Below are 24,409 nucleotides of genomic sequence, written 5' to 3'. Positions count from 1 at the left end.
CGTGCCGTAGGACAAACCCTGAACTCAGTGGACTGGATCAGGTCCTCCTCCCCTCCCAGCCGGCATTGCTAAGGAAGAGAGCAGGTCTAGCGTCCAAGGATGAGGCGCCTTGGATTTGAGGATAGAGGGGGAGTTTATGAGTATATAATCTCTGGTAGAGAGTTTGGAAACCACAGCTTTCGTTATAGACCTATGGCAAGGCCACAAGCGGGGAGCTCCCAGCTTCTCATTTTTCTCTTTTGCTGAAATCAAATTGAGCAGACCCCAAATTATCTTTAAGGACACAGATGCATTAAAAAGAAAAAGAAAAAGAAAAAGAAAAAGAAAAAAATCCTAGAGCAATTGTAAAAGTACCTTGGGACCATGTCTGTTTTATCAGAGAAGCCCATAAGGTTATTCTAGCAAAAATGATTTGGAAGTGCCGAGGACACGTTCAGTGTCCTGGCTAAGTCCCTTTGCCAACCAACACCTCTCCCCCAGCCTCCATGAGAGCCAACTGGTAACACCCAGCTGGTGAACGCCCTCAGCTAGTCAGGAGCCCCTTCATGGGGATGCCACACGACCACCCATGCTGCTCTAGCTGTGACCCCAGGGGGAGAGAGCATCCCTCTAATCTCAGGAGACCTGCTTCTGCCCTATGGGGCCAGACGGAGCTCCATTCTCTCCTTCCGGAATGATGGATGAACTGCACATTTCCGCTAAAACAGATTCCCCTGCAGGGCACATAGTTGGACACAACAGAGTTTCCCGAACTGTCTCTTTGGCTGCAACTTTTCCTGAGGCTCCTGTGTGGCCACATCAGGCTAGTTTTAGGGTGGGCCTCAAGACAATCCTGTGCCCAGAGAACGGTCATTCCAAAGGGATTGCAGGGCAGAGAAATCCTCTAAGTCTTTTCTAAAGGCAGAAGGTGACTCGATGACTCAGCACTGAAAGAAAGTTCAGAGCAGGACTTGAATTAAAAAAAAAAAATAAAGAATTAGGACCACCTGAAAGCCTGGCCTGGGACCACACAGGTAGCCCTAAGGATGCTGCCGGGGCCTCTGGGACCCTGCTTCGGCCCCACCCACAGTGGCGTTCTTGGGCTCGGGGGTGCTGCACCCCTTGTTCAATTACTTAAACTACTTGTTGATGATTTAAGACAATGGTCCCTAATTCTTTGACCTTCTTCCCATGGACAGCCGGGGACTGTGTCTCCTTCCCTTGAAGCTGGGCTGGCCTGTGATGTCTTTGACCGATAGGGCATGGTGATCGTGATCTGTGGGACTCTTGAGGTGTATCCCAGAAGGCAATGCAGCACTCATCTGCCACGTAAGGAGCCCCACTACCCTCTGCATACCAGAGATGCTGCACGTAGGAGCGCTAGGGGACAGTTCCAGCTGAGCCTAGCCTTCCAGCCCGGTGAGTGAAAGAAGCCTCCAGATGATTTCCTGATCCTGCCGTAGAGTTCCGCCAAACCTTTGAGTCTTCCCCATTGAGTCCCCAGACTGGCTGGGAAGAGCTGAGTTATCTGCCCCCGGGCCCTGGCTGAATTCCTGACCTGCAGAACCCATGACCATTGTAAAATGATGGTTTTATACCAGCTTTTGGGTGGTTTGAAATGCAGCAAGTAAGGAGGACTGCATTCCTGCATTTAAAGGTGAGGGAACTGAGCTCAGAGGAAGAGAGGATGTGACTAGGTCAGAGTCACATGGCCAGCACAGGGCAGAGCCGGATCTACCTCTCATCTGTGTGAGCGCAAAGGCCCTGCTGTCCCATCTCTCGGATATCCCTGGCTCCTTGGGGTCATACTTTAAAAGGGAGTTTGCAAGCTAGAACATGTTCAGAGGATATGGCCCCAAACCAGGCTCCAGGAGGGACAGTTGAAAGGACTGGGGATGTTTAGCTTTGACAGAAGATGTCTTAGTGGAAGCTGCGGGTCGTCTTCAGATAGGCAGAGAGGATAGGAAGGGATAGGCATTGTGGCCCTAGATGGGGAGTCGAGAGCAGAGGGCTGTGTGGGGCCGGGTTTGGCTCAGTTAAAGGAAGATTTCTGCTTATCACTCCTGTTGGAAGAAGACGGGGCTATCCAGGGAGGCTGGGATTCCCCATCCCTGGAGGCAGCCGAGGACAGCTGGACCCCCCTGGGTGGATGCCATGGAAGCGAGGAAAGCCACAGGTTGAAATAGGAGCACAAGACTTTTAAAACTCCCCACCCCCCACCTCTGAGAGATCAGGATTTCGGTGATAGGAAGGATCCTCATTTACTCGAGTTGTCTCCAGGGCGACAGCGGGCATAGTCTGCTCAGCGTGTCCCCATGGGGAAATGCCTACCTGTGTGCTCAGGTTGGATTCATCCCCCCCAAAAAAAGCTTTTTATAATCACATTTCTTTTATGAACACTGACAAATTAAGTTGGTCCTACTCTGGTCACTGCTAAAAATCCAAAGGCACTTAGATTCGAATGTACAGTCTTTATTATTCTGAAAAGCACAGCAGAGGCGTCTCTGTATCTTGGCATCGGGTCAGAATAAGAGATGCTCCACACTTATGTCAGGAAAGGAAAGAACAGCTCCTCTGAGCAAGGACTGGATAAGTTCTGGGCCCCTTAGATCACAGTGCCCTTGGGTCGGGACATTGAGTTGCAGCTTTCTCTGTTAGTTAGACAGGGAGAGAATGTTCACTCTGCCTGTAGCCTAACGTGTTTAGATGAACAAATGTTAGGGGCATCCCAGTGGGCCCAAATGCATGTGTTTCTCTCTCAGCTGCTCACATGTGTGTCCTCTGAAACATATGGGCTCTCCTAGCTCACTGGTGGCCTTTCAGGAGGCTCAGCAGCTGAGATGCTTATTAAAATTCCTTATTCTCTGGTCTCTTCTCTGCAGACCTGATTTAGTAGATGGGGTCGGTATCTGTGTAAGCTGGGCCCAGGAGGCTCTGTGACCAGTTGAGCTTGGGAAAACGCCTGGGTCGGGAGGAAGAAACAGCCCCTTCGTGCTGAGGTGTTTGTTAGGCCAGATTATCCTAAGATTGGCCCTGTGCTCACACCCGGAACTGACCTGAAAGTACCGGAAGCTGGGAGATAGAAGACTGAAAGGCAAGTTTGGTCCCCCCCACCCCCCAATCCATGGCCAAGGTTGAGCAGGCAGGGCCTTGGTGGCTCCAGCTTCTTGGCCTTTGCTCTTTCCTGAACCTTCAGGAGTCGCTGCCCACCAGGTTCAGCAGGGCATTCTTGTAGTCGCCACTGGTGTCTCCCTGAGGACAAGAGGGACAGGGGAGTCACAAGGGGTATTTGTCAGCTGTGGTTATTACTAGGAGTTGTGCTCCTTGGGGAGAGGCCTGGCACATCTCTGTGTGGTTCCTATGACGCAGGCCCACACTGTGTCACCTGTCTTTTCTTGTTTGTCATCTCAGGATACTTCGTTGTATCTCCTTTTGATTCTCTTACTAACTACAGGGGAGCTTAATGTAGGAAATGAATTGCAGACACAGCTCTGCTCTGGAGCAAGGAAGGCATTTCGATTGGCTGCCCCAGGGCTCTTCCCCATATTCCATTCAGGACCCCAAAGTGCCCAACCATTCGTTTATTCATCATGACCCATCATTTACTCAACACCTACTGCTGCAGATCAGGGAACCGAGGCAGAAATCAGGGTGCCCAGTGCCACACCTGGAGGCAGGGGGTGCAGTGGGGAGAGCCCAGGCTTTGCGTCCACGCAGAACCTGGACCACAGCTCTGTCACACACTAACCCTGTGGCTGGGATGAGTCCTGTCACCACCCTGAGACTCCTTCTCATCTATCAAATGACGTTCATGCTGATACGAGCCTTGCTGAGATTTGGTGAGGGATAAATAGCAGGAGAAGCGTGGGCTTGCCTGCACAGCAGCTGGCTCACGAAGGGGTCAGGCGGTGTCTGTCTCCCAGTAGGATTGACCCCACATGACCAATGGCTGAACCCCGTTTCTGTGGTCTACCAGGCCCCCTTAGCTATTAGGCAGGTCCTGGTAGGTCTGGCTGGTCCGAGATCTACACACAGAACCAAGGGAAACAGAGGAGGGCATATCACCCAATTCCTTCTTTATGTGCTTGGGGAGAAGGGGAGCAAGAAGACACTATTCATTAAGGCCCCTTGGCAAGTGTGAGCGCTGGGCTAGTTCTACTGTCCTACTCGATGCAGCGGTTACACCTCATGGGAATCCCCTGGTCCTTAACTTTTAGTCAAATTTGCTTGTACAATCATTTGGGCCTGAAATCTCCTGGTAGATTTTTAGCCACATTTTAAATTCCATGCCTTCCTTCCTTCTTTTCTTTCTTTCTTTCTTTCTTTTCTTTCTTTCTTTCTTTCTTTCTTTCTTTCTTTCTTTCTTTCTTTCTTTCTTTCTTTCTTTCTTTCTTTCTTTCTTTCTTTCTCTCTTTTTCTTTCTTTCTTTCTTTCTTTCTTTCTTTCTTTCTTTCTTTCTTTCTTTCTTTCTTCTCTTTCCTTTCTTTCTTTTCTTTCTTTCTTTCTTGCTTGCTTGCTTTCCTTTCTTTTCTTTCTTTCTTTCTTTCTTTCTTTCTTTTTTCTTTTCTTTCTTTCTTTCTTCAACACAATGTTTATAATAAGGTATTTTTGTTTTTGTGTTGTTTTGTGATTTTAGAAAACTGTATTCATTTTGTCTATCTTTTTAAATGCATGGGTCTAAAGTTATGCATGGGGTTTTTATAAATTTTCCTATTAATTTCTATGCAGGAGTTTTTAATGCTGGTATCACTGTTGGAAATCATTTTTGCTTTGATGACATCTACAGAGAGTGGTCTATACTAAAAAAAATTTGACCACCTGAGGCACAATTCCAACTCAGTTTTCTTAAACAAAAATCATAGGCAAAACCTATAGAGGGTGGGCTTCTTGTATGTCTAGACAGGGGACTCTATTATTGATTGATCAATATTATATTGATCATGTGCTAATTAGCCTGCTAAGGCTTTCTCCACTGTGAAGTCTACACCCTGGATGGGTCAAAGTGATCCTTTTTGCTCAGTGTGGTTGTTCCTCTCAAGTCTGACTCTGGCTCAATCTAATCATGATGGTGAGAAGGTAGAGGAGTCTTCCTGATGCCACAGAAATTATGGATGGGAGAAAAAATTCCTAACACTCTGCCGGGATTGGATGTTGGCAAAGCCATCAACAGCCTGGGCTGGTCTATGGGTAGCCCTCCTGTCTTTTGACAAGACTGGCTGGAAAGCCAAAAACAAAGTGAAGAATAATTCCACCGTCCCTCATCCCCACCTACCTATGGCCCCTTTCTGAAACATCTTAAAATAGAAATGTCTTTTTAACATATTGTGAGCTATGTGTGTCTTGGAAAGTGTGGCTGACAACAGATATTTGTAGAATAACTAGAGACTTGACTTAAGAGCCAATGAAGACTTGGGGATATACTTCTCGAGGTTTGATTTCTCTTGATGAAATGGTCAAGACCTCATTTGCATTAATTTCTAGAAGAGCTATTACTCTCACCATTATGGCGGTGTGATGGTGCGATGGTGCATTTTCTCAGCTCCAGAATGTTCATTGACTGGCATCTGGGTAGGTAACCCACTGGAGCCCATCTGATTTATCTCCTTAAAATCATGCTGCTAGGACTACTTCAGTCTGGACCTTGAAGGCAGCTGCCTGATTCCTACTGAACTATTTACCATCCTTGACATTCAGATATGGTCTCCTTGGCAAAGTTCGTTGTGTCATTTCCAAAGGGGCAACCATAACTCAAATGCAAAGCCAACTCTGGGCGCCAAGTACAGGGGCCTCCATGGTCTGGTCTCTGTGCGCCTGCCCAAGCCCCCTTCGGGCCCTAGCCGCACCAACCCCCTTGCTGATCTCTATACACACTGTATGGCCATGAATGCACAGGTGTGACCCCCACTGGGAAGGGAGGGGCACATGTGATGTAGGACTCCGGTCCCAGCATCCAGGTCTCCCAGTAATGCCTCTGCTTCAAACTGGGGATAGATTTGGGAACCCCTGACTTACCATGATCATGCTGCTGAGGGTCTTGCCATACATCTTTGTGAACTGACACTTGATAAGATTTAAGTCAATCTCACTCCTTGAAACGATGTTTCTTATCAGGGTCCCATCGCGCGTCCCTGCTCCCTGGACAAGACACAGCAATCAACATTCACTGCCCACCTCTGTGATGATGGACAAATCTGTGCTCTAGGGCCAGGGGGCTTTCACAGGGGGACGGAGATGTGGGAATGACCCTCTGCTTCAGGTGGCGAAGCACTGGGAGGGGTGCTGTAGTGACTCAGGGTTTCCATTCCCTTCATCTCTTCTCCCTCACCGCCCACATGTCTGTCTTTATTGGGAGCCAAATGCCCCAAAGTGCTGTGTGTGTTTGGTTTGCCACGTCATAGTCTAGACACAGAACACTCACTGCTCTAGGAGTAAGCCTTCTTCCTAGAGGAACAGCATCAGGAAATTCAGCTTACCTGGCCAATTCTCAAGCAGGACCTTCCTGCCTACTTTCATCTTGGACTAGTCTCCTGTCGGATGGTGCCAATGGCCAAGGAAACCCCATGCCCTCTCTCACTTTCTGGCCAGAGAACTTGGGGTTCTAACTTCCAGTGGTGTCAGCGCACAGAAGGTGGGCACTGACTTCAGGCTCAGGGAATCCCTCTGATTATCTTCCAGTTTCTGGCTTCCAGGTGCCAGAAACTCCACCCAGTACAAATGGCTGGGACGTCTATTTGAATGCCCAGTGCAGCATTGGACAAAGACAAAGCCAGCTCGGCATCCCTGGCAGGCACATGGAAGTTGAGTGCCATGTGTAGCCATCTCTGTCTGAACGTCCATTCAAAGGGTACCTTGACTTCCTGGCAGCATTGACCTGTGCTCTCTCGAGGAGTTCACGCAGTGGGATCAAAAGTACAGCTGGCCTGGCTTGGGTTCAAATGGAGACTCTGCCAGTCACCAGCTGGGTGACCTTGACCACAAGACTTTGCTTCACCATCTCTAGGGCGGCAGTTATGACACGGGTCTCACGGGATTGTTATAAGAGGTCGGTGCAATGCACACCCGTGAAAAAACCTGCTCCAGTTCAGCCCCCAAGAGCTGTGGCTTCCCTTCCCCAGACTTATTTTACCCTTGGAGAGCTCTAGCATTCTGTTCACAAGAGGCTGGAATTAGAGAAGACACAAGTGTCAAAGGCAGTGGTGGCTCTGAGCACTTGCCTTGGCAGCTGGTGCTGAGGAGGGCTGAGAACAGGGGGCACCGAAGACGGAAGAGTTACCTTCAAGGCGTAGTAAAGTCGCTCTGCGAAGTAGCTGTGCAGGTTCCGGGTGCATTTCACTGGCAAACAGGAAAGCTCTGTTAACACTAGATGTTGTAGGTGACATTGTATACATGTGTATTTATTTATGTCTTGCCTTGGATCTTTAAGCGTGAGCATTATGCAGTTCTTGGCCTATTTATTTATGTGTTGCCTAGTTCCAAAATGAGAGGCTTGGCGTTGGGTGGGGTGCGACAGGGAAGGAAGCCTGGGGCACTGGGCACAGGTCCAAAGGCACAGAGTGGGCCGGCAGAGGGTGAGGCGTAAATGTGAGGCTGGCCCCTCTGAGCATGGCTCCTTCTAGCGCAGCCCCTGGACTCTTACACCCCAGAGCCAGCTTTGCCAGGAATCCAGCCACTCAGCTCCACAGAGGAGCCATAGTCATGGTGACCACTGGCCTCGGGGTGTCCACTTTACTCCTCACTTATCAGGAAGGTCCCTGCATTTGAATTTTCACATGACAATGGGGCCCAGCCCTGGAGCACTAGGGCACCCAGGGACATCTGGCCCAGAGAGTGGGCCCCTGTTTGCTTTCATGGATGCTGCTTCAGAGATTTGGCATCTGGGTCAGGGAGCTTGGCACTTTAGCTCAGGGCAGCAGAAAGAGCGTGGGCTTTGCGTGAAGGAGGCAGGTGTTTGACTCTCCCCTGATAGCATGGTGTGACTTCATTCTTTGACCTTCCTGCTTTGCACTGTCCTTGTCTATGGAGTGAATGGTGGGAGTCTTCAAGGAGAAGTGAATAGGAAGTGCCCAGTACAGGAGGCACTGTGCGCCTTTGCTTTTCCCTGCCTGATGATTTATGCAGGAGGTTGTTCAAACTCAATGCAGGGGCTGATTTGCTGAGATTGGAGCAGGGGGTATGCTGAGCTGCTCCAACATAGACTGGTTTTTATCACAGCAGTCACAGCCTGGTGGGGATGGTCAGATGTCCCAGTCCACTCTGAAAGCCCCGGACATGTTGTGGAGCTCCCCTGGCTGCCCGGCACAGAATGGGGACAGCCTGTTGTGGAGATGAGTGCCCTAGCCCTAGGGCCCTGACCTTGGCTCCATCATGGGAAGGAGGAGAGGAAAAGTCCCTCTGCCCCTGGGCCTCAGCTCCTCACTGCACAATGACTCTCCTCACTGTGACCTCAGTTCTGTACCCCAAGACGTGGTCTGGAACAGGTCCTCCTAAGTAGACCTGACGTCGTGCTTGAGGGAAGGTTCTCAGTGCTCCCCAGTGTCAGACCATCAGTCACTGAGTTTGGACTCCAACTATACATCATCATTTCTTCAATGAACAACTGAGGCAGAGACCAGGCCCCTGGCTAAGGTCAAGACAGGAGACTTTCTTTAGGGCTTTATAATCAGAACCAGAATGTTCCCTGTGTGGCTGCTATGGATGAGCACAGGCTCTGGGTCAGGCATAATCCTGCAAATGTGCACACACACTCACATACTCACATATTCTCACATGTGCCATGCTCACACTCATGCTCGCACACTCACACAGTGCAGGGATTATGGGGGCAGGGCACGGCATACTGAAGACACGAGGGTAGGATAGTCCCGGTGTCCTGGGTTGAAGGGTACGTGTGTGTGTGTGTGTGTGTGTGTGTGTGTGTGTGTGTGGGTGGGTGGCCTGGAGGGGGAGGGGTCCCTTGAAGACGGACGTAGGGACCCAGTCGCTTGCTATTGCCGCCCCAGGGAACTGCCCCCTTGCTGGGCCCCGTGGCTGTGGACACCTGTGTGTCTGAGCACCAAGCCCCATCTCTTACCCACTGTGAGCATGGCCTCCTCCAGGGAGCCGTGGGTCTCACTCTTGATGCTATCCTCAATGCTCTTGCTGGCGATTTTCTCATATTCCTCAAACACTGTAGAGAGACGTCTTCTCTTAAGGGATATATAGATCTCAGTGTGATGCCCCCAGTGTCTCAGATCTGAGACTGCACATCAATGTGTCCCCCCTGACCTCCACTTGGTTGTCAGGAAGGTCCAAGTCTCCCTGGCTCTCTTCCCAGCATCATGACCAGGCAAGGATGCACACTGGATGGCCCGTGTGAAGGACAGTGCCTCCTCCCTCCCCGGTACCTCTCATCAGGTGCGTGGCACTGCGTGTGCACAGGATGGTGATGAATTTCATCTCGTCGGTCCCATGAATCTTCTCCCCTGCTGCGTACAGATCCTAGCATTGGGGCAGCCGCAAGAAGCCAGTGAAGGAGAGCAAGGAGGTGAGGGTCAGCCCCCATCCACCCACCAGGTCAGCATTCTCCTCTCTTCCTATCCCTGAGAGGTTAAACCCCTTCTGGATACTAGGCCAGGCGCTGCTCTGGGAACTCTCCTGCCACCCCCGGGACTTTGCTCTGCCGCTGGACATCTCCAAGCACTCTGCCAACAGACCGAACTATAGTGATCTGAAGAGTCCCATCTGGTCCCCAGGCTCGTGGGCTGTTCTTGCTAGGACAGAGCTTCAGTGGACCCCTCCCAAGTCACTCCCCTTCCTGTTCCTGAGTCTCCCCAACATTTTCACTTTCCTTCTGGAACACCAGAGGGGAAAGGTCTGAAGAGAGCTGATCTGGGTCTCAGCCAAGCCTAGTGTCAAAGAAAGCACACCTGGACAGAGGGGCTGGGTGAGGCTTCCAGGCATTAGCCCCCAGAGGATGGGGCAGGTGGCCCACAGGGCGGAAGCTGCCAAGGGTGTATGTACGTAGCCTCACCTGTGCATCTTGGATGGCCTGTCCTGGGTCCACAAAGCCACTCACATCATCCCTGCTGCCCTAGGAAGAGAAGGGGTGGCTGTGTGAGGCAGGATATCCCAGCAGAACAGCTGGGGCAGCAGGGAGAGCTGGGCAGGAGGGCAGGCAGTGCTCGACGGCGTTTTGGCCATGGGGACGTTAGCAGGCTAATTACCCTCTCCAGGGCCCGATTTTGTCATCTATAAAATGAGAGTAGTAAGGGCGGCCTCGTAGGGAGCTGGGGGATTCAGTGAGCTAAGGTAAGCGGAGTGCCAGGCATGGGGTGTGGTGTGTAGGACCTGCTAAGTGATGGGGCACTCTCCTCCCGATTCTGGGGTGCCCCCATGTGGCCGTGTCAGGGACGTGTGGGTGTGAGAATCCTCCAGCCCAGCTGAGAGGTATCCAAGAAACCCAGGCCACTGGGGCTCTACCCAGGCCCTGACCCCACTCCACCCCAGCAGCTCTCCCCAAGAATTGCTCCCTGGAGCCCAGCTGTTCGGGTCCCTCAGGCAAGGGGCTCCCAGGAGCCTGGGCTCTGATACCTGCAGGAGGCACACCAGGATCCTCTCCAGATAGCCGCTGGTGTCTGCTTGGATGTCTTCTTCCAGGCTGGACCCATAGTCTGCAGGGGAAACAGTACCATGAGACAGAGATCCACTTTCCTCCTCCCCGCCCCATTTCCCACACTTCCCCCTGTTAAAGCCTTCTGGTCAGGACTAGTCAGCGGAGTGGACGCACTGCCCAGGTGTCTGAATGGCAGAGGCTCCACCACCTGGCGGTCATTCAGAATGAGGAAACAACACAGACTGCCAACCTGGCTTGAAGTGCAGGGATAGGTCAGGCCAGAGAGCCCTGCTGGGGGCTGCCTAACGAGCTCTGCTTTATCTGTGGTTTGGCAAAGCCAGAACCTTCAGGCAGATTGCCTGCCAGGCAGACCACATGGAGACCAGGCTGGCCTCTGCTTGCCTTGCATCCCGTAGGCTCCATGATAGCTGGCCTGTGGTCCACAGCCCCCACTGCAACAGGGCCCTGCACGGTCCCCAGGGTCAGCGTGTGCCTGGCCAGGAAGGAGCCAGACCCATCCAGGACTGACACAGCCCGGGACCCACAGTGCTGCCAGGCCCTCGAGGGGCAGAGAGTTTAGGGATACATGTCCCTTTCCCCAGCAGCCTGTGGGCTTCAGGGGGCTTAGAGACCATCAGGCACAGGACTGGGCACACACTAGGGTGCTCAGCACGCATATGTAGAAAGGCCCAGAAAGGGTCTTTTCTAGTGAGGCCCAGTGTACTGCTTGTCCCTCATCCCCTACCAGTCTGCCAAAGCTCGTGGCCATTCCCAAGTGAGCCTTTATGTCTAGGCCCTGCGCCCTCCCTTACCCTCCTCATATGCCTTCATTATCTCCCGCAGCTGGATCTTGGTCCGAGAAGCCAGGATTTCAATGATGACACCCTCTTTGGTCCCCAAGCCCTGTAGACAAAAACCTCTGTCTGCTGGAGAGCTCTGCCTGGGCTCTTCCGTCAAGAGGCGAGAGGAAGAGCCTCCGGAAGAGCCGGTCAGTACCCTCTCCCCCTCTGATGGGGGCCTCTGCTGGGGGCTGTTACTGGGGGAAGTCGCCTGTGTTTGTCTCCAGGGGCGGATCCTGTGGGCAGGTGAGGCCATCGCAGAGTTCTGTCTCAACTCTGCCCTCTGTGCTAGGTGGTCTCCAGCACGTCACTCCACTTTGCCGAGCCTAGGGGCCCTCGTAAGTTCTCGGGGATAAAGAGTCAGCCCACCCCAAAGGTGGATTAGAGGGAACAGATGGGAAATGCCAGGCATGCACACCCAGTGAGTGTCTTTTCAATGGAGATAATTAGAGTTGCTGGACCCTGACTCCCTCCTTATTCTCTGCGAGTGCTCAAGGAGCAATGGGGGTCACAGGAGATCCAAGGGACCGGGCAGAGACTGCAGATGTTGTTCTGTTGTTCCTGCACACCTGGTCTGGCGCTGTCCTGAGGAGTGCTGATTCTGGCTTCCTCGTGGCCGCATGATGGCTGAAGGAGGCCCGCCTGGTCAGCACGCTGCAGGCTCCCCAGGCTGGGCCATTCCAGAGAGTGGCTCAAGGGGAGCTCGGAGGTCCCAGTGCCAGGCTCTCTTGAGGAAGGCGTCCCCCGCAGCGACCCCACCCAATCCTCTCCTACCCCACCCACTTAGTTACCTTCATGGCATCGTGCAGCTCCTTGGCTTCATATTTATATGGTGGGTACATGAGGGCCATGATGAGCCTCTCAAACTTGCCACTCAGCTCTGACTGCAAGGTCTCGGTGAGATCCTAATGCAAGAAGAAGGAAGTGCAACGATCTGGACGTTGTGCTCCCCTGAGTGCAGGCAACTGGGCGGCAACCTGTCCTGGAGGCTCTGGCGGGACTCCTGTGGGCTCTACCAGGAGCTGGTGCTGGGGTTTCTTGGGCCAGCAACGTAGCCTCTCTGAGCATCATTATCCTTACCTATGAAATGGAGACAGTGATACTCCTGCGTTATACCATTTCTTAGGGGACTGGTGCAGAGATGTGTGTGGCTCGACTCCACTCTCATGGCAGCACTGGGCACAGTATAAGCCCGGAATACATGTTTGTCGTTGCTCACCATCGAATCCTGTCATAGCCCGTGGGCACTCAATAAATGCAGGAATGAATTAAGGAATCTATCTCATGCGTGCCTCCTTCTAAGGGCGCTAGTCTCCACAAGAAGCCACAAGGCCACACACTGCTGATCTGCACAGCACAGCAAAGGACCAAGGGCCTTGTCAGACCTGGATTTAAATCCCAACCTTGTTGCTTACAGGCTCTGGGATCTTGGGCACTTACTCTTAGAGCTTACTCTTAGAACATCAATTTCCCCTAATGCTGAATGTAGAGAATAATGCACAGGTGTGAAGATTAAGAGAAAGAAATTAAAAAAAAGGAAAAGAAAAGAAAAAAGAAAAGCGCAGCGCACATCACGCGGTGACAGAGGCTTCTGGCAGCCGCGGCTATGTGTGCCTTTGTTCCCGTGTTTAGGTTGTACACCCAATGCCTGGCTCTATCCCGGGGTGGTGGAGGGAGGGAAGAGAGAAAAGGGTCCAGCGTGTGTGCTCCATGCCCCTGGAGCTCCCTTGAGGCAGAGGGGAGCAGGCCCAGACACAGAAGCTCTGCCATGAAGAGAGTGCTCCATGCCACAGGATGGAACAGAGCCTGGCCGGCACCTCTGCCCGTGGGGGAAGAGAGCATCCCAGGCTCTGGGAACAGGGTGAGCAAAGTGCAGAGGCAGGGACGCAGCTCAAGGATGGGGCCATGGAGCCAAGGTAAAGGAGCTTGGTGAGAGAGACGGGGGCGGAGGGGTGGAGTGGACCGCAGAAGTCTTGCCGCCAAGCCAGGGCTGTGGGGAGCCCTAAGTAACGTAACCAGATAAAACACAGGATGGTTTGAGGAATTTTAACTTCAGATAAACAATTAAGAATATTTTTAGTATCAGTATGCCCTATATGCCCCACGCTTTCAGAAGCTGGCCTCTAGACAAGGGCCTTGTCCAGAACGAAGCTGCCTCCCAGGCTGTCTCTGGCTGCAGCAGTACCCCTAGCCCCCTAAGGAAAGCCTCCTGTTCCCCCTTTTACCTTGCCAAATTGCGCCTTGAAGGACTTGGCGATTTGCTGCCGCTGGGCGTTGCTTCTCTTCGTGAGCACATCGATGATGGCCTGCTCGTTGGTCCCTACAGGGGTGCACAGTGTGAGCACTCCCACTGTCCCCTAAGGGAGCTGAGGAGGAGGGAGGGCAGCTGCTTGGTGGCCAAGCAGTGGGGTGCTGCCTAAGGCCAGTCTCAGAGTGGTAGAATCTGAGGACCCTCTGATCATCTGATCTGCTCTGGACATCCCCCGGGGCCTTTGGTCCTCTCTCATGCTGGTGGCAGTGGGGGCGAGTCAGGACCGAGGGCCCAGAAAACTGAATCTGAGTCCTGGCCCAGCAGCCTCATTGCCCAGAGTATCTGCTCTCTCCTTTGGGAAGTGGAGGTAACAGCAGAGATATCACATGAAGTAGAGGGCATGAACATGCTGCCAAGGTTCATCTAGAAAGGACGGCAAGCCCTGGCTGGCTTCAGGAATGTGCATCTTGGAGACCGGAAGGAGGCTGCCTGTGCCCAGCCCAAGCAGAGCGGGGGCCCAGTTCAGCCCCGCAGAACTCCCAAACTCATCCCATCCAGAATTCACAGTGACACACAGGTCCAGAGTTCCTGAGGCCATTCTGTGAGTACGAAAGCTCGGACAAGTGGGGTAAAGTTGCCTACGCAAGGGTGCACAGGCACGCACAGCTGATGGCGTCCCCTTCTCAACCCCATGACTCAGGGAGGCACAGCCACCCTCCCTCTTCTCCAGCCGTGGGCGGGGGGGACGTAGACCATTCCTGGGTTGGGGAGGGGCTGGTGTGGGCTGGGAGTCCGTCTCGGGAGCATGGTGTTCCCTGGCTGCCCCCCTCCGGAGCTGTGAGACTCGCGGTCTTAAGCAGAGCGGACAGACCCCAGAGAGTCCCAGTGCTCCGGGGGAAGGTCTGCAGACATCCACTTACCGATCCCCTTCATGGCTTTGTAGAGGGTCTCTGCGTCGGGGTCTGGATTAAAGTGGGGGCTGCCCTTCACTGTAACCCCCTCCTGTTCCATCTGCAAAAGAACGCAGGCTTGTTCAAATTGGGAAGGCCGGGGGTGGGGGCACAGGGGGCAGACCAGATCACCAGCCCATCGTGCGGCCTGCCTTGCAGAGTGAGCACCAGCTCAGCCCCTGCAGGCCGGCGGCTGAGGCTCCTGCCCCTCCTGCCCCTGCTTGGCATGGCTCTCCCTGACCGTCCATCTTGGATGAAGGGAGGCCCGAGGGGTTCTGCAGCTTCTGGATATGACAGTTACCAGCAGATATGTGTTGAGGAAGGGGCACCTTGGTCCACTTGGCACCAAGTTGCCATACAGCTCTCTCACGTCGGGGCTGTGGAAGCCTGGGGGGTGGGGGTGGAGGCCCCTGTGCCCTTTAGCTGCCTTGGCTAAGGGGAGGCCTGTCCTGTCAGCTCGGCCCTCAAGGAGGAAGGAGAGGCCTCTTGAGGAGGGTGGGGCAGGGCCAGGCTGGTCAGCATCCAGGGCCATCCTGAGAGAGGAATCTCAGCCTTCAGCACCAGCGCCAGTCCTGCGGAGTTAGGGTTTGCCGACTCTGGAAAGTGGCTGACACTGTGGCCACTTTCAGGGCCACCACCCAGCCTTTGGTGTCAGGAGGAGGGAAGAACTGGGAGGAAGTCCTAGGTGGGGGAGCTGGCCCGAGAGAGGACCTGCAGTGGTTTAATTGGGGTAACAAGGTACAATAATGAGCACGGCTGTGCTCTCCTGGCCACCTGGCTGTCTTCAGAAGGGGCCTGCAGTTTTCCCTGCCTCAGCCTTCTTGACAGACCTGTTCTTGGATCTTTTGTGATGAGATTTTCGAGGCTGGGGGGAGGTTTACCTGGAGTAACGGGAGCTTAGGAGGAAGAGGGGTGGGGGCACCGCATGGTGTGAGTACAGGGGGTACAAGGGAACATGAAGGGCAGTATGTCCTATGGGAGGTAGCTTACTTGGGGTTTGGCAGGCTGCATCAAATCCCCTGGGGGGGTCTGTGACTCAGGCTAGCCATTCAGAGGAGTCAGCTGTGTAGGGAAGCTACCATTAAGTGAGGGTACCCTGAGAGACCACAGCCTGCCTGGCCTGGCTGTGAGGGGTTGCTGGTTCCCCTCTGGGCTCTGTGGGACTGTTATGTCACCTCCACAGAATGGATTTTTGATTCATAGGCTGGCATCAGCGAGAACCACAGAAGCCACAAAACCTCTCCTGCCCCTGCGCCCGCCCTGGGGTGTGGGCTCTGGATCAGGCCAGGCCTCTCCCAGCTAGTGTCATCTGAGGGCAAGCAGCAGGCCCTGCCCACCCCCACCCCTGAGCTCCCTCCAGCACCATCGACAAGCAGTGCCGTCAGTGGGAAAGAACCACCTACCCCCAAACCACAAGGACAATGAGCGAGTAAGGACAGGCTTCATGGAGCTGAATGTGCTGCTTTGAGAGTGTGTAGACAAGGCTGGGAAGAGAGGCATGGTTTGAGCTCAAGCTGCCTTCTTTCTGAGAAGTCACAAGAAGGTAGAGAGCCAGGGCACCCGGCTGAGCATCCTGATAGCCTAGGGCCTCTGCAAGTCCACAGGCTCATGGAGGACAGAAGGTTAGGTTTAGAAAGAACTGCATGATGCTCTGAAAATTGTGGAATAAACACAATAACCAAAATACGTGGGCCCTTGACCTGAGCCAAGTCTCTGTAATCCAGGGTTTGCCTGAGGGCTCTGTAGACTTGTGCCTTGTAGAATTTCTCAGATGAAAACGGATGATCTTTCTTAAGTATGTGTTTTTGGGAGAAGGATAGTAGAGGAGTGGAGGGAGATTGAAGATAGGCATTGAATTTGAAGAAGACTCAGAGATTCCTCAGTGGAAAGGAGTTTAGTCCCATCGTGTTTGGTGTCCCAGGCACCTATTCACCTACTTCTTCTGTCTGCCCCAATCCACTCTTCTACTTTCCCACCTACCCACCCACCAGCCCACTCATTCACTCATCTATTCATCCATTCTCCACCCAGACACTCAATGGCCACATCCACTCTTCCACCTATCCATCCATTTATTCATTCGTTTTATCACCATGTCCCTCCTTCTATCCATCCACACATCCATCTAACTACCCTTCCATCCATCCATTTAATCACTATATCTATCCATCCATCCATCCATCCATCCACGCATCCTTCAAGCCCTGATTAGATCCTGAAAATACATGGCCGATTACCATCTGTGGGGCTATCTATAGGGATATTGCTTTTGAGTAAGAGGTGAAAAGTTTTTCTATTTCTTTTGCTTGAATTTCAAACGAAAATTTCCTATCTCATTTTTTAGCACTGTGTTTCTCAGCAAGAAGTATTAGAAATAATCCTTTGTGCAAATTCCCTCCAGAAGAGCCTGTGTGGTCCCAGAGGTGGTCCAGTTGGGTGCACGCATACACAGTGTCCCTTGTTTGGGGAGTCTGAGCTGGTCTTACTACCCTTAGCCATTTGAGTGGCTCCTTTGTGCCAGTCCTCTGTGTTAGAGGCTTCAGGGGCCAGAAGTGTAATGCTCACACTCCTTGACTTCTCCAAACCATGAATGCCCCATTTTACAGGCAAAGGAGCTGGGCTCAGAGGGCTTGTCAAGGCAACGTAGCTAGTAAGGGGGGGGCACTAGCTCTTGACCCACAGCCTGACTCAGAAGGTGAGCTCTCTCTACTTCCCCCCACTCTATTGATGACTCAACCTTTCCGGGACAGTGAACTTTCCTGGCACTCTGCACTGAAGGAAGCCTTGCCCACAGGAAAGCAGATGGTCCAGCAGTGCGAGCTCTGGGGACCACCTGTGAGGGGCTGTCTCACTGCCCCCCAAGCCGCCACGCGGCACTGTGCAGCAGGGACCGGCCAGACCACAGGACTGAGTCACTGGGAGCAGCCCATTCAGCAGGTCCAGGGTTGGCTCCGGGGTAATGGTTGTCAACCCACTCCCTGGGGGGGTTGTGATTTTGAGGCACTGAGGAGCCTCAGCCTCTCTTCCCACTCCATGGTTTTAGGGGATAAAAAGTACAATTATCTGGAATCAGACCCCTGAATATCAGCAGGGAGGGGTAGGGCTCCAGATCTTCCTATCTGAAAGGCCTCGCTGTTAGAGAATCTGCCCGGGCCCCGTGCCCGGAGTGGGCTTGTCCAGACAGGAACATTTGCACTGAGAAGGTGACTCAGTCTTGCCTATGACTCTGTCAGTAAGAGCTCTGTTCTGGGGAGACCACACCTTTGGCTTCCCCTGTCACCAGGCTGCTCTGGGGGAACCCAGGAGACAGAACTTCATTTCTGTAAGAGAGGCACAGACGGGGCCCTTCTAGCTGATCTTTCACACCCTCGCACCGCCCCCCCCCCCCACCAGTCCTGGTCCTGGTCCAACTGGGGGCCCAGAGGACATCTGGTCCTGAGCCAGTCAAGGCGGGCCTTGCCTGTGATCTTACTGCCCCAAGCCAGCTCTCCTGTGGGCTGTGGGCAGCCAAGGCCCACAGTTTGGGCTCTGGAATTGGGCTGCTCAGATTCTAACCCAGACTCTACCACTTGCTAGTGTGGCAACCTTGGGCATCTGCTGAGCCTCCTTGTGCCTCCTTAGCACAAGATGGCCTCTGACTCAAACCCAGATGAAACACTCCCAAGAATCTGTTCATTCAGCAGTGAGGTGGGAGACTGGGGGATAGGCTGTGCTGTCTTCCCCATCTCAGTCTCCATCACTCTGTAAAGCATAGATTTCAGACACTTGAGGCCCCTGTAGGCCAGGCCCTCTTGCCTTCTCTCCTCTCTCCTCAATCTTGACAAATAAACACCATGGATTCCTGGAGGACTGCCTGCCTTCCCATGCCCTAAGGTGTGGGCATTGATGAAGCCTCCAACATCAGCCGATTTGATCATGTTGCTCACCAGCTAAAAGACCTTCAGTGGCTCCCCACTGCTCTTGAGGTAAAACCCAAGCCCCTTAGCCTGCCATGTGAGGCTTTTTAGGACCTGCCCTGCCTGCTTCTCTAGGTCTATCTCCCCCCATTCCTCTGCCCTTCCACCCATGGCCCTAAAGCCATGAGGAACTACTCTCCGAAGCCAGGCTTCCCACCCTTCTGGGCCTTTGCACATACTGTACCCTCTGCAAGGAATCATCTGCCTGATTCTCTTCAAACACACGCATGTGCACACATACTACACACATGCACATCTCGCTCAAACATGATACCCTCTAGCTTCGAGCAGCCTAACACCTCCCTGCAGTGGCTCTTCCTCTGGGTTCCCCCAACCCCTCAGCTTCCCTCAGTGCATTTCAAGGTTCCTTTATCTGGGGGCGCCTGGGTGGCTCAGATGGTTAAGTGTCTGTGTTCGGCTCAGGTCATGATCTCCAGGTCCTGGGATCGAGCCCCGTGTCGGGCTCCCTGCACAGCAGGGGAGTCTGCTTCTCCCTCTCCCTCTGCCCTTCCCCCTGCTTGTGCTCTCTCTGTCTTTCTTTCTCTCAAATGAATAAATAAAAAAATCTTAAAAAGAAAAAAAAAAGGTTCCTTTATCTGTCTGTCCTAGTCATGAGCATCTCTAGGGCTGGGGCAGTTTCTTCTCTCTTGCCTCCTCAGTGGGCAGCCTGGTGCTTGGCCAGCAGACAGCGTGACTGTTGATTGAGCAGACCTCTCTCCACCAAAACCCTGCAGGAACCCTACCCTCTGCCGCTGCTTGCTCCCCACTTACCCAGGCTTTCCACCAGGCCATCTTGTTCTCCCGATCGCCTCTTCCCAGGGAGATGAAGATCTACCGATCAGCCTTCCCTCTACTCTGAGATTCCACAGGACTGGCTCCCACAGGAGCAGGCCAGGTCTTTGGGGTTGGGTGTTGGGTGTGGTGGCAAAAGCAGGGGCCCCAGGCCCCACCCAGCGCCGCCCCTGGCCCCACCCCTTCCCCTCTGGGTTCCGCCTGCCTCTGGGTCCCTCCCGGGGCTCCCTGGCCGCACCCAGGCACCGCCCGGAGCCTGCTTGTGGAATTCTGCCACTCACTGCCAAACGTCTGGGCTGTGGCTGTTATGTAGACTGGAAATTCTGAGTCCCAACCTTTGACGGCCTCACTTAGTAAACGCGGCTGGAGTTTCAGACCGTCGTTGCTGGACCTGATCTATAGAAAAAAAAGGAAGGACACCACGTCTCCCTTTCTTTTATTGTGCAGGTTCTACACCACTAACGATGCGGTGGGGAGCTCGGCAAAGGACATAAGTACGAGCAGCTTCCCTTTATTGGGGTATCTCTTAAGTCTGGAGGCTTCTTTAATCACTGTGTACCTTCTGTCCCCTTTATTCTTTGCCTCAACCCTACGAAGCAAGTGTGAGTTCCGTGGACTGCAGGAAGAAACAGGTTCCAGCGCTCAGATAATTTGCACAAGTCCCACTGCTCGTGAGAAGCACAGTGGTCACCCACCAGCTCTCCCTGACCCGCCGTGCGCCTGCTCTGTGCGGGGTCCCGCAGGACGCCACGGCTGCCAGCCGAGGGAGGGAGCCAGCTCCCCAGGGAAGAAGTTAATTTTTTCCTGTCTGCAGTTTGCCCTCCCTGGGTCCCCTGACTAGAATATTCTGCAGCACACTCTCTCTAGCCAACTCTTAACCCGCCCTTCAGGGTAAACGCCAGTGCCCCAGGGACCACCCGAGGCCCCTCCCTCCTGGGGAGGCACCCCCAGGGCTTCAGGGACGCCTTGGCCTCTGAGTGAAAACCAGCCCCCGGGTGGTGTGATGGTTTTATAGTCAAGGAGACCTTTCAGAGTAACAGATACGAGTTGTCCCTTGATGCAAAATCCTCTGGTTTCCTGACCCTGAGTCCAACACTCTTTGCTCTATACACACAATGTCTCCAGGCTGTTCTTTCTGGAAGTGTGGGCTGGGGTGGGTGGGGACAGCTGGGCCGGCGCATAGGCTGGGGTTGGTGGGGGGAGGACAGCCACCACCCAGAGTGGCCAGAGGCCTAGGGATCACTACTATATAGCCCCGTGGGATGCCATCAGAGGAGGAAGATTTCGGCCTGCCTCTGGTCACGCGGACTGAGAGAGGGCCTACTCCTGCCTTTGGGGGCCCAGACTCCCCATCTTCCTTGGCAGTCCTTGGGTCAGAAGCAAGGTGCCCTTTTTGGGGGAGCTTCTTGGGACTTCAGCTGCCCATGGCCATGTGCATGTTGGGAGGTGCCTGCACCATGCCATGAGTGTGCCTGGGAAGTAGGTACCCTCCAGGAGGCTGTGGTCAAAGTCTAGTTATGAGGATGACCTTAGATAGGACTAGCCTGGTGGGCCCTGAGCAGAGCCCGGAGAGCCATGCCGGGCCCTGAGACCAGGACAGGCCACAGAGATTGGTGCAGAAGAGACCTGGTCCTCTGAGGGTCTACGGTGCACAGTGACCGAGGAGGTCACCAGAGGAGACCAGGCCCCAACAGTGCTTGTGCTCTCTCCTCAGGCTCTGTTCTGACCTCTCCAGCAGCCAGAACCTCACCTTCTTTCCCAAGCCCATCTCTTGCTTCCCTTCTGGGATATCCTGCACCCTTTGCCATCCATTTTAGTCTTATTATTACCTCCCTAACTGGGCCCCAGGACTCCTTCTTAGGCCCTCTGTTCTTCCCCCTCCTTGTCAGTGGTTCTGAAACTTGGCTGCCCTTTGGAATCACTTGGGCACCTCCCACTCCAGAGACAAAAGCCCGAAGACCCCCACCTGCCCCTGCAGGATCCCTGGGCTCAGCAGCCCCATCCCTGGATCATCCACTGGGTCCCCCATTATGAGGACCCTGTCCTCATGCCAATTCTAGAGCCTCTCACCTGCCCACTTGTACCCACATTCTGCCCTTGTGCCTATTTCCCCCTCCTGAATGGCCTTTCCTCACTCCTGGGTAGATGTGGGCAGCTCACTGGCCCTGGATGTGGGCTTCCATGCCATCCACAGTGACACCTATCTCTGGATTACCTGGCCAGAGATGGCTCGTGGTGACGCTGAGTCTGGCAAGAAGAGGGTGTCTGAAACCATGCTGCTCCTTGAGCCCTGATGAGTGAGCTCTGGCCTGGGGGTCAGACAGAACAGACAGCTAGGCACCCCCTGGGGTGCCTATCTGAATACTCTGTGCAAGCTCCTCCTGGGGGAAATCATGGTAGCCTGTCCTTCCCACAGCCTGGGCAGACGGTGTGAAGACTGCACCCAGCCACAAGGCTGGCAGAAGCTGGCCCAGTGCCTGGGGGTGCTGCGTACCTAGCCAGGCTGAGCTAGACTTCTCTTGAGCAATGTTATGATCTTCCTGTGGGCTGCCAAGATCCCCAGCTGCATATTTCACTCATGGCACAAAGGGTGATGGGAGCTGCTGTACTCCCACTCAGCTGAGAGTGGGCGTGGGAGGGTACCGCGTGGGCATGGAGGCCATGGGAGCCATGGGGCTGGTATGAAGCCAACACAAGCAGAGGGTGGCCTTCTCTGGAAAAGTGTGTGGGCCAAGGAAGGCGTTTTTAAGGAAGGAGGGGATTAGATGTATCTAAAGGCTCTTGGGGTGCAGAGAAGGAGTGAAGATGCAGGAGAGAGAACAGAACAGGGACACCAGTTCCATGAGAAGCAGGTGGGGAATGGGAGTCAGGGCATAAGCAGAGACTCTGACATTAGTTAGGAAGGAAAACCCAAACCCTCTGTTGTGACATTTAAGGGAAATGGGCTGGGAATGGGGGCATATCAGAAAAGAGAGGGCATTCCTTCCATGTGCTCTCAGGTTGTTTTTGTCCGGAGGCGATTGCAGGTGCTGAGTGTGGGGTGAAGTAGTGAGGTCAGAGGTAGGCAGAGGTTTGAAATCGTCATTGGGATAAACATTAACCTATGGCTGGTATCTATCTTGAGTATTGATCATGGACTTGGAGTCACCCTGATGGGTTAGGCCTGAGTGAAGACACCACTGGTCCAGGAACACAGAGCTTGTTTTAACCAGTTGTGTACAGACCCAGGAACTCATTCTGTCCCATCCAGAGCGCTAGTTCTCCACCCTTGATCAGCCCCACCAGTCCTTCCAGAATCTTCTAGAGAGTCTGCTGACTCTCCCTCTTAGCAGACCACTCAGTGGGTTTCTCTCCTGGTGTCTGCTCTCTGGCCTGGTGAGTCAGCAAATGTGGCTTTGTTCCTTTGTGTGTTTGAGCTCCAGCGCCTTTGTTTTATTCTTTGACCACTGGGGATAAAAGAATGAGCTGCCATGGCTGTAGCTTCTCATTCTTTCCTCGTTTATTAATTTCCCGCTTCTGGTTTCCATCTCAGTCAACAGGGACGGCATCTGCAGATCTGTCTCTTGATTTAGTCCATTTTTTTCTCTTCAATTATGCCCAGTCATATTAGATTTCTAATTTAGTGCCACTTTAAAACTTTGATCGTCTTTAAACTCTGCCATTTTCATAATTAGTTGTTCTTGTCTTATAGTTTTTATTCCTTTATTTTGTTTGAACATTTCACACACTCTTATTTTAATTTCCCTTTTAGGTTGCTCTATTATCTCTACTTTCTGGGCCCTGAGTTTGTCTCTTTTATCTGCTGGCTTTCCTTGGCTAGATACCTAGGATTCTTTTCCCCCCTTGAGCTCCTCTTTAGCAGGAAATGTTTTCCATGAGAACCCCCAGTACTCTGGTTGGGGGAGGCATCCCAGAGGGACAAGGTCATGTTTGGTTTTGCTGGAAGCTGGAGATTCTGTTAGGTCCAGATGGACTTTAATGCTAGCTTCTCAGCTCAGGTTTCCCACACCACGCACACCACACTGCTGACTTGGGACCCTCATCTCCCACTGGAGCTTGGGGCACGTGGCCCTCCTCTGTGTCCTGGCTGGGGCTGGGGATGAGGATTTTTGTCCTGTTTCATGGGGGAGCATTGCCCTCAGCAGCTCTGACATAAAAGGAAGCAGATCCAGCTCTCTGCGTGCCTGAGAGCTGAGACTTCACCTCTCAACTCATCTGGTCAAGTTTCTTCTTCTTCTTCCTCCTCCTCTTCTTCTTACATTTCTGGCAACTAGAAAATGGCTTTTCTTATTTTTTAGCTGGAATTTGTGAAGCACTGAGGCTTCAGTGGAGATGGGTGGGCATTAACTTCGGAGGGCACCAGCCTGGCAGGGCTGTATGTTTTCCCCCAGTGGCGTTCAGTAGCCCAGGACAGGCACAAGAAAGGCAAACAATTGGTTTCATCCAGTTGACTCAGAGGTGTTACCCTGAGCGTGTGACACAAAGAAATGGGGCCAGGGAAGAGCAGCATATTGGAGTGAGATTGACCTAGGGGCTGGGCCTTGGGGCCTGTGATGGAAAGAAAATGGGAATGACTATGGGTGGGAGGTCCTGATGGGGTTAAAAAACAATGGGGTGGGAGTACTAAGTCAATAAACTGGATGTGTACACGGTGTTGGCGAGAGGCAGGTGTCTTAATTGTGCGGTCAGTGGATCACAAGGCTCAGGGTGCGGTCAGGGGTAGGCAGGTGGCTTGCAGTGCAGGGAGGTGGAGGCTGAGAGGTCAAAGATAAGAGGTCATGACATTGGAGGGGACATCCCACGGAGGTCAAGGTTCACTGGGCTAACAGCAGGCGTTGGGCTGCCTGGCTGTGTCAGCCGAGTATGAGGTCTATAGCCAAAGGGAAAGAGAGGGATGGCTGGGGGAAGAGGGCAGAGAGTGGCACAGCAGAGTGGCAGGGCTCTTCCCTGAGTCCTTGACAGTGAGCAGGGCCCATGCACTGGGGCCCACTGGGCTCCGGCACAGGGGCTGGAGCAGGCCACTGGCAGAGACCTAACCGCCCCAGCTGGGA

The 24,409-nt window shown here is 53.4% G+C and overlaps 1 protein-coding gene across 1 annotated transcript; it reads right to left on the bottom strand.

Annotated features, from left to right (window-relative positions):
* Window positions 1–3,171: 3,171 nt before the first annotated feature.
* Window positions 3,172–19,358, bottom strand: LOC114205376 (annexin A8). The gene is made up of 12 exons (XM_028098807.1): window positions 19,338–19,358; window positions 14,581–14,671; window positions 13,635–13,729; window positions 12,201–12,314; window positions 11,383–11,473; window positions 10,549–10,628; window positions 9,989–10,048; window positions 9,363–9,456; window positions 9,050–9,145; window positions 7,253–7,311; window positions 5,992–6,114; window positions 3,172–3,231 (listed from the first exon to the last, which is right to left on the bottom strand). The coding sequence occupies exons 1-12, from the start codon at window positions 19,356–19,358 to the stop codon at window positions 3,172–3,174; spliced, it is 984 nt and encodes a 327-aa protein (XP_027954608.1).
* Window positions 19,359–24,409: the final 5,051 nt, after the last annotated feature.

This window comes from Eumetopias jubatus, unplaced genomic scaffold (assembly GCF_037043125.1).
Source record: "Eumetopias jubatus isolate StellerSeaLion01/CBP00866 unplaced genomic scaffold, mEumJub1_p1.0 scaffold_17, whole genome shotgun sequence".
Classification (NCBI taxonomy): Eukaryota; Metazoa; Chordata; class Mammalia; order Carnivora; family Otariidae; genus Eumetopias; species Eumetopias jubatus.
This window is presented reverse-complemented; position numbering and strand designations above follow the sequence as displayed.

Coding starts and splice junctions, on each gene's coding strand:
- LOC114205376 (XM_028098807.1), bottom strand. CDS start 19,358: ATGGCCTGGTGGAAAGCCTGG. Junction 11,474..12,200: donor AGCTGCACGATGCCATGAAG/GTAACTAAGTGG, acceptor TTTTGTCTACAG/GGCTTGGGGACCAAAGAGGG. Junction 6,115..7,252: donor GACTTTACTACGCCTTGAAG/GTAACTCTTCCG, acceptor TGTCTTGTCCAG/GGAGCAGGGACGCGCGATGG.